This window comes from Melospiza georgiana, chromosome 20, assembly GCF_028018845.1.
Source record: "Melospiza georgiana isolate bMelGeo1 chromosome 20, bMelGeo1.pri, whole genome shotgun sequence".
Lineage (NCBI taxonomy): Eukaryota > Metazoa > Chordata > Aves > Passeriformes > Passerellidae > Melospiza > Melospiza georgiana.
Window position 1 is genome coordinate 10,155,939 of NC_080449.1, and position 9,449 is coordinate 10,165,387.

A 9,449-nucleotide genomic window follows, 5' to 3' on the forward strand; every position below is an offset into this window, starting at 1 on the left:
TGTCAGGACTTTTTTCCCATGCTCAGGGACCTGTTTTCTCTGCTCAGGACCCTTTTATCCTTCTCAGGGACCCCTTTTCCCTGTCAGGGACCCTTTTCCTGTGCTCAGAACCCTTTTCCCCTGCTCAGGATCCTTTTTCCCTGCTCATGAATCCCTTTTCCTGTGTTCAGGACCCCTTTTTTCCTGATCAGGACCCTTTTATCCTGCTCAGGACCCCTTTTCCCTGTCAGGGACCCTTTTCTTGTGCTCAGGACCCTTTTTTCCTGCTCAGGACCCTTTTATCCTCCTCAAGGACCCCTTTTCCCTTCTCAGGACCCTTTCCTTGTGCTCAGGATCCCTTTTCCCCTGCTCAGGCCCCCTTTTTCCCCATTCCCAACCCACCCTCCCCATCCTGCTGGGACAATCTCAGGATGGAGCCCAGGGCCAGGAGCAGAGCTGTGCTTGCTGGAAAGCAGCACAGAGATCAATTCCTCCCTGGGAACTCACTCAGAGGCTGGAGGTGTGTGCCTGACCCCGGGAAATGTGCCCAAAAAATCCTCCCAAAATCAGGAACCTGGGCTGGTTTGAGGTCTTGGCTCCTGCTGCAGACCCTGGACTCAATGACAGGAGCAGCTTCAGCTGAGCACAGATCTGGGCACGTGAAGGGGATGTTCCCTTGCAGAGTTCTTGCTCCCAGAGGAAAGGAGAGGTTCCAGAGGGATTTCACACAGATTTACCAGGAGCTGGCAGAGATCCTCTTCATCCACTCCTTGAGGTCCTTTCCTTTTTCCTTTTTCCTTTTTCCTTTTTCTCCTTTCCTTTCCTTTCCTTTCCTTTCCTTTCCTTTCCTTTCCTTTCCTTTCCTTTCCTTTCCTTTCCTTTCCTTTCCTTTCCTTTCCTTTCCTTTCCTTTCCTTTCCTTTCCTTTCCTTTCCTTTCCTTTCCTTTCCTTTCTTTCCTTCCCTTCCCTTCCCTTCCCTTCCCTTCCCTTCCCTTCCCTTCCCTTCCCTTCCCTTCCCTTCCCTTCCCTTCCCTTCCCTTCCCTTCCCTTCCCTTCCCTTCCTTTCCTTTTATTTTCTGTCCATCCTTCCCTGCCTTCCCACGATGAGGTGAAAACTTCTGATCAGGATCCATCTCCTGCAGTCATGTTTGTTTAAGTGGTGGCAGCAAAAGAAGTGACAAAAACCAGGCAAAAACCTCAGGATATTTGGAATTGTGACCCCAAAACCAAGGGGGAACTCGGTGCCATTTCCCATGAGGGACAGCCTGGCATCAGCGTCAGTGTCTGGCGTCAATCAGGGCACCAGGAGGGGTGGGAAGAGGCACTGGAGGCAGCAAAGCCGCCAAGGGGACCCTTCAGAGCCCCTCCAGCAGCTGCAGAGGGAGGAAAATCCCAATCCAAGCTTTTCAGGAGGGAGGAAAATCCCAATCCAAGCTTTTCAGGAGGGAGGAAAATTCCAATCCAAGCTTTTCAGGAGAGAGGAAAATCTCAATCCAAGCTTTTCAGGAGGGAGGAAAATTCCAATCCAAGCTTTTCAGGAGGGAGGAAAATCCCAATCCAAGCTTTTCAGGAGAGAGGAAAATCTCAACCCAAGTTTTTCAGGAGGATCCCTGACATTCCAGAGCCGGGTCCTTGCAGAGAGGACAGACCCTAGAGTGGGTGTGGTTTATTTAGAGCAGGAATTCTCTGGTTTATTTCATGTTAAAATCCCAGATTTTAACTAACAGGGATTGGGTGTGGTTTATTTAACGTTAAAATCCCAGATTTTAACTAACAGGGATTGGGTGTGGTTTATTTAATGTTAAAATCCCAGATTTTAACTAACAGGGATCGGGTGTGGTTTATTTAGAGCAGGAATCCTCAGTCCTGCACACCATCCCCATTTGGGAGCGAGAGGAATTTGGGCACTTTTTCTTCTCCATGTGCTTTATTTTGAGCGTGAATTCTCTGGTTTATTTCATGTTAAAATCTCTGATTTTAACTAACAGGGATTGGGTGTGGTTTATTTCATGTTACAATCCCTGATTTTAACAAGGGATTGGGTGTGGTTTATTCAGAGCAGAAATTTTCTGTCCTGCACATCACCTCCAGCAAAATTTGGGAGCGAGAGGAATTTGGGCACTTTTTCCTCTCTGTGTGGTTTATTTAGGGCAGGAATTCTCTGGTTTATTTAATGTTAAAATCCCAGATTTTAACAGGCACTGGGTGTGGTTTATTCAGAGCAGGAATTCTCTGGTTTATTTAATGTTAAAATCCCAGATTTTAACAGGGATCGGGTGTGGTTTATTTAGAGTAGGAATTCTCTGTCCTGCACACCGTCCCCATTTGGGAGCGAGAGGAATTCGGGCACTTTTTCTTCTCAGAAGCAGCCAGGAGAGGGAGACAGTGACCGCCGTGTCCCCGCCGTGTCCCCGCGCTGCCACCGCCGATTGTCGCCGATTGTCGCATCCCCGACCCTCTCAGGCTCCTCTAGGCACCGAGCTCTGTGCTCTCCCCTTCCCGCAGAGGAATTTTCCGGGCAGCACCTTCTTTAGGAGACCCTGTTCTCTGATTTATCTCGTGTTCCTGCTCCTTCTCTGCCCGGAATGCGGAAAAGAAAAAGTGACCAGGAGAAAGCTGAGCTCCACCACTTCAGGGGTTCCTGCTCAGAGACCCCTTTTATCCTGCTCAGGACCCTTTTTCCCTTCTCAAGACCCTTTTTCCCTTCTCAGGGACCCTTTCATCCTTCTCAGGACCCCTTTTATCTTACTCATGGACCCCTTTTTCCCTTCTCAGGATCCCCTTTTATCCTGCTCAGGATCCTTTTCCGTGCTCAGGACCCCTTTTCCTGCTCAGGGACCCCTTTCCCCCTTCCTGCTCCCAGCAGGTTATTGATGCATTAAGAATTTTCAAAGGTCTTTAATTTAAAATTTTAAATGGTCTGAAAGAACATTTTGATGTCCCTTCCTTAACTCCATTAATCTAGACAGCAACAAAAAAAAAGATTCCCCCAAAAGTGCTGCTTTTATTCTTTCACAAACACCGCAAGCAAGAGAGTGAAAGAAAGAAAGAAAATCCCCCAGGATTTCTCTTTTTCCCCCATTATTACAGGCACAGCTCCTCTCTGGGCTTTGCTGGCCCTGTTTGAGGAGCTTTAATCATGGCAGAGCAGGAGGGGATGGCAATGAAATCACCTGCCTGCCCCGCTGGGAAATGAGGGCTCAGCCCAGCCAGGATCCAGGGCATGGCACAGGAGGGGTTTTTATCCAGAGCAAAGCACAGGAGAGATTCTTAAATTTAAATACTGAAATATCCACAGGATTAATTCCTATGTGTGTGTGTGTGTCTGGATTAGACAAATATGAGGGATAAACTTCCCTGACAAAATCTGTTCCCAAATGGAGCTTGGGGTGGTTGGGATGTCAGCACTGGGGCGGGAAATCAGAGGGGGAATCAAGGCCTGAGCACAGCAAAGCACCTGAGAGCAGGGATTTGGGATTCCTCCTAAAAGGTGGAACTAATCCAAGTTTGGGGGTTTTGGGGTTGTTGGTTTTTTTTTGTTTGTTTTTGTTTTGTTTTTGTTTTTGTTTTTGTTTTTTTGAGGGGGGTTTTTTTTTTTGGTTTTTTGTTTGGGTTTTTTTTTGTTTCTTGGGGTTTTTTTTGCCTGAGAAAGCTGTTCCTGCCCCCCCCAGCCTGAAGCAGCTGCTGGGTGTTGACCCCACAGGTACCCACAGGTACCCACAGGTGGTAACACAGGTACCCACAGGTACCCACAGGTACCCACAGGTGCCACCCTGCACACCCAGCAGCAGCTTTGCCACAAACGGATGAGGATGCCTGGGCTGGGGGAAGCTGGTTCCATGGAGTGCAGGCAGCTGGTGCTGCCCAGAGCAGGGCACTGTGGGGTTCAGGGGCAGCAGGGCTTCCCTCCTGATTCCAGCAGCCTCACCTGGCTGGAGCTGGGCAGGTGACACGCAGATGGAGGGAAGGAAGGGCAGGGGTGGGAGTTCAGCTGCTGCAGCCTGGCACACACACCAGCTGTGCCAGGGGTGTGTGACAGGGACGGGATCTGACCTGGCAGCAGCGCTCCTGCTCAGCCTGATCTCGATTTCCCCACCTGGTGGAACTGCTGAATGTGCTTCATTGCACAGAGCTGCCAGGTCTGCCTGCCTGCAGGATTAATGGGCTGGCCTGCTCCTGCTCCTGCTCCTGCTCCCTCTGCCCAGCCTGGCTGTGCTGGGATGAGCCCACACCGAGGGCCACATCCCCAGCAAGGGACAAGGTCCTGGTGAGGTGGGACAAGTCCTGGTGAGGTGGAACAAGGTTCTGCTGAGGTGGGACAAGGTCCTGGTGAGATGGGACAAGGTCCTGGTGAGATGGGACACAGTCCTGCTGAGCTGGGACAAGGTCCTGCTGAGGTGGGACAAGGTCCTGGTGAGATGGGACAATGTCCTGCTGAGGTGGGACACAGTCCTGACAAGGTGGGACAGGCCAGCTCAGCAGGGATTGCATTTTAGGCCTTCCTGCTTCCCTGCTGGGACCTGCTCTGCACATCACCCAGGTGCTGGATGTGAGGTGGGCCAAGGTTTTGGCGCCACAAAACCCCCACCCCAAGCATCCACACGGGTGGAGCAGCAGCTCAGGAGGGGTCGGGTTTGGGGCTGGGCTGGTCAGACCCTGGTGGGAACGTGGTGGCTCCCAGGGCCAGCCCATGGAGCAGCTGAGGCTCCCTGCACCCCTGCCAAGGTTGGGGCTGTGCCACAAAGCAGGGGTGTCACTTCTGTCCCCTGCAGAGGGACAGGGGATTCGTTTCTGCTTTGCACGGGGAGTTCCGAGGTTCTCTTAGGGAAGAATGCAGTTCTGAGGTTCTCTTGGCTTCTGAAGTCACCAGTGGCTTCGGGACACCTGAGTGGTGACCAAGCCCAGGTGACATCCCAGGCTGGCCGGACCAGCTGTGTGCCCTTTGCATCCCTCGGCAGCGAATTCCTGCGCGGGAATGAGGTGGGAGCAGGGCTGGCAGTGAGCTTTGGTTTGTCCTTCGTGCTGTCGTTGCGGGACGTGGCGAGGTGACAGTCGGGGGTGTGGGGGATGCTCTGACAGCCTGCTGGGACCTGGGGACCGCAGGGGACCCTCAGGGGACCCCCAGCCCGCGGGTCTTGCGGGTCCTACCGCGGGGAAATGCCCCGGCTCCCCTTGGTCCCGGCACGGCTCCGTGTCCCCGCCGTGTCCCCGCCGTGTCCCCGCTGTCCCCGCGACCACCGAGCGACCCCGGCCCGCAGCGCCGCCCGCAGCCGCCAGAGGGCGCCAGGCGCCGCAGCGGGAGAGCCGCACCCCCAAAATCCCTTCAACCTCCCCCCAAAAATCCTTCCATCTGTTCCCCAAAACCCCTTCAATCTTCCCAAAATCCCTTCCCCCTGCCCCCCAAAATCCCTTCCATCTGTTCCCCAAAAATCCCTTCCACCTCCCCCCAAAATCGCTCCCACCTACTCCCCAAAATCCCTTCCACCTCCTCCCCAATTTTCCCTCTCTCCTCATTCCTCTCACCCCTCCCACAATTTATCTCCTCAAATCTTCTTCCCTCCCCCCAAACCTTTTTCTTCCTTCCCCACGCCTGTTTGCCTCTGCTCAATCTCTCCCCCTCTCCCCAGTTCCATCCTTTCTCCCCAAACCTTTTCTCCCTGATTCTTTTACCTGTCCCCAAATCTTTCCTCCCCATACCTCTTCCCCCTCCCATCCTTCCACTCCCTTCTCCCCAAACCTTTTCTCCTTGATTATTTTACGTCTCCACAAATCTTTTTTCTCTCCTTCCCTCCGCTTCCCTGTCCCATATCTTTCCTCCCCGTTTTTCTTCTCTCCTTCCCTTCTCTCCCCCTTCCCTACATCTTTTATCTCCAAATCTTTTCTCACCAGACCCTTCATCCCCAGACCTTTCATCCCCACATCATTTCTCCCCAGATCTTTTCTCCCCAAATCTTTCCTCCCCAGATCTTTTCTCCCCAAACCTTTTCTCCCCAGATCTTTCATCCCCATACCTCTTCCCCATCCCATCCCTCCCCTTTCCCCATCCCTCCCCTCCCACTCCCTTCTCCCCAACCCCTTTCCTCCCCTCCCTCCCCGCTCTCCGCCGTCCCCTCCCTCTCGCCGCTCTCCCACCGCAGTGTCCCCGCCTGGGTGGGCTCTGCCCGCCCCTCCCGCTCCGGTCCCGCCCCGGTTCCGCCTCCGGCTCCGCTCGCTCGGACCGGGGCGCGCCGGGCGGGCGCAGGGAGCCAGCCCCGCTCCGCTCCGGCTGCACAGCGGGCACAGCGCCGGGCAGGGCACAGGAGGAGGAGGAAGAGGAGGAGGAGGAGGACGATGGGGCGGCGGCGAGCGGCGGCGGCGGCGGGGCGGCAGCCCGAAGGCAGCGGCATGGAGCCCGGCGCCGGTGCAGAATGAAGGGTGCCTGCCGCCCCCCCCGCAGACATGTCTGTGCCTTTACTCAAGATTGGAGTCGTCCTCAGCACCATGGCCATGATCACCAACTGGATGTCGCAGACGCTGCCCTCCCTCGTGGGGCTCAACACCACCAAACTCACGGCGGCCACGGGCGGCACCTTGGACCGCAGCACGGGAGTAAGTGCGGGAGGGCTGCGGGGCACGGGGAGGGCTGCCCGGGGCACTCCCGCATCCCGGAGCATCCCGGAGCATCCCCCCATCCTGGGGCATGCCAGCATCCCGGAGCGTCCCCGAGTCCCGGAGCATCCCAGAGCATCCCTGAGTCCCGGAGCATCCCTGAGTCCCGGAGCGTCCCCGCATCCCGGAGCGTCCCTGCGGCCGCTCCCCGCCGCCGCCCAGTCCCTCCCCGCCCGGCTGTCACATCTCTCCTCGCCCAGGTGTCCCCTGCGGGATCGCTGCCCCTCGAGTGTCCCCGCGGTGCTGCGGGAGCGCGGATGGGGCGCTCGGGGATGGGGGTGACGGCGCAGGGAGCGTCTCTGCCTCTCCCCTCCTCTCCCCTAGTTCAGCCACCCCTCGTTCCTGCCTGGGGGTGACTCGGCTGCCTCCCCGCACCCCGTGGGATGCAAAGTTTCCCTCGTGGCCGCTGCAAAAGCCGCCGGGAGAGCGGGTGCGAGTCCCGGGAGGCGCCTCCGCCGCTGTCCCTGCCCGATGCGCCCTCGGAGGGACGGGGATGCAGCCGGGCTGGACATCCCTGTCCCTGCTCTGCTGGAGAGCTGGGGCCGCGCCTGAGCTTCCCGCTTCGGGAATGGCTGGAAAGTCATTCCAGTCTGTCTGTCTGTCTTCCCTGAGCAGGGAGAATCGGGCACCTTTCTCCCGCAGGCTGCACGCTGGTGCTTTCTGACGCTGCTGCAGCTCCGCTCTTCCCGGAGTATTCCGTGTGGTGCTTGTGCTGTTCAGTGAATGAAGCTGGGATTTTTTTTTTTTTTTATCACGTTGTCAGGGTTTATGAGATCCATTTATTATTCTTTTTTTTTTCCCCGGTTGGTTTAGCCAGGGAATCCAATTGTGCGTCCGCCTGGGCATGTCTGTCAACGTGGGCATTTGCAAGGTGATTTGTTCTGTGGGGAAGCGGTGGAAAGAACATTTCCCCTCTGGCTGGGGACACGGTGACACCTTCAAAGTGCTCCGAGGCTGGGTGGGATTAAATAATGAATTATGCCGTGAGATAGAAGGAAAATGAAGAGCAGAGAGGGGAACGCGCTGTGTTTGGGGTGGGCTCCGTTCCCCGGCGTGCCCTCGGCGCTGCATCGCATCCATCCCTGCTGGGATCCTGCTCAGGGCTCGGCTCCGGGCTCGCCCTGCCTGGAGCAGAGGGGAGCGATGGTCTGGGGAGGCTCCTCATGCCCAGGGAACGTGGCAGAGAGGGGGAAACGGAATTCGGGGTGTCCGTAATTCGGGGTGTCCGTAATTCGGGGTGTCCGTACCTTGGGATGTCTCTACCTCGGGTGCCCATGCCTCAGGGTGTCCGTAATTCGGGGTGTTCGTGCCTCAGGGATTCTGTAATTCGGGGTGTCCATGACTCAGGGTGTCTGTAATTCGGGATGTCTGTAATTCGGGGTGTCCATACCTTGGGGTGTCTGTAATTCGAGATGTCTGTAATTCGGGGTGTCCATACCTTGGGGTGTCTGTAGCTCAGGGTGTCCATGATTTGGTGTCCATAATTCAGGGTGTCTGTAACTCGGGGTGTCCATGCCTCAGGGATTCTGCAATTCGGGGTGTCCGTGACTCAGGATGTCTGTAATTCGGGGTATCTGTACCTCGGGGTGTCCATACCTTGAGGTGTCCATGCCTCACAGTGTCCGTACCTCAGGGTGTCCTTACCTCGGGGACACCTCGGAGTGTCCATAATTCAGGGTGTCCTTACCTTGGGGTGTCCATAATTCGGGGTATCCGTGCCTTGGGGTGTCCGTGACTCAGGGTATCCATGCCTTGGGGTGTCCTTGCCTAGCAGGGTCTGTAATTTGGGCTGTCCCTGACTCAGGGTGTCCGTAATTCGGGGTGTCTGTGTGTCCATACCTCGGGGTGTCCGTGCCCTCATCCGAGCGCATCTCCGGCTGTCAGACCCGGCCCCAGAGCCCGGCAGGCTCTGCAGAGCCAGGGACACTGCTCAGCCTCGGCAGGACACTGTGCCCTCCTGGTGGCTCGGGCACGTCCCTGTCCCGGTGTTGGAGGGGGCTCTGTCACCATCCTTGTCCCCGTGTTAAGGACTATGTCACCGCAGCAGGGCAGGGCTCCCACCCCGCTGTGCTCAGCACTCGGAATTTTCACTGTTCCCCGTGTCCCTGCTTTCCCACTTACATTGCCTTCGTGTTTTCAGCTCTTCCTCTCCTTTTCAGACCTTTCTCTGATTCGTCCCCAATCCATATTTTTGCATTCCAAGTGAATTTTGCCCGGCTGGGCCCTCGGAGGAGCCTCCACTCCCTGCCACGTCCTCATCCCCCTTCACCTCCCAGAGCCCTCCCCTGGTTAATTAACCCATCTCTCCCTGTGTTAATTAGGTGTTGCCTACCAACCCAGAGGAAAGCTGGCAGGTGTACAGCTCTGCCCAGGACAGCGAGGGACGTTGTATATGCACAGTGGTGGCACCTCAGCAGACGATGTGCTCGCGTGATGCCAGGACAAAGCAGCTGAGACAACTCCTAGAAAAGGTAACGCTTGGCCCCTGCTGCCAAAAGTGCTTTGGTTTGGTGGGGGAGAAACCTGAGCTGAGCCTTGGTTTCCAGGGAAAGCCCCTTGGGATGGTTTTTCTGTGTGGAGCTGTCCCTGTGTGTGTAGTGAGGAATAATCAGCTGCAGGCAGGAGGAGAAATCTCTTTAAGTGTTTTCTGAGAGGAGAGCCTGGCCTAAGGTCGAGGGAAAACTGCTGAGATCAAAGCACCAGTATTGAACCGTATCTCTAAAAAATAATTTTTAAAAAATTTTAAAAATCCCCTTTTTTCATTCTGTTGGCACAAGCAGTTTGAGAGCAGACTCAGCAACAGGAGAGGAGAGAGAATTAAA

General features: G+C 55.7%; 1 protein-coding gene across 2 annotated transcripts in view; it reads left to right on the forward strand.

Annotated features, from left to right (window-relative positions):
- Positions 1–9,449, forward strand: part of OLFM1 (olfactomedin 1) — a 36,872-nt gene that overhangs the window by 5,611 nt on the left and 21,812 nt on the right. The window contains exons 1-2 of one of the 2 annotated variants that reach the window (XM_058038314.1): positions 6,213–6,567; positions 8,949–9,098. In XM_058038314.1, the coding sequence (XP_057894297.1) occupies positions 6,418–6,567; positions 8,949–9,098 (300 nt within the window). In that variant the 5' untranslated portion in view covers positions 6,213–6,417. Of the gene's footprint in view, positions 1–6,212; positions 6,568–8,948; positions 9,099–9,449 lie in introns of those variants that run through there. The other variant, XM_058038315.1, reaches the window with a different exon arrangement.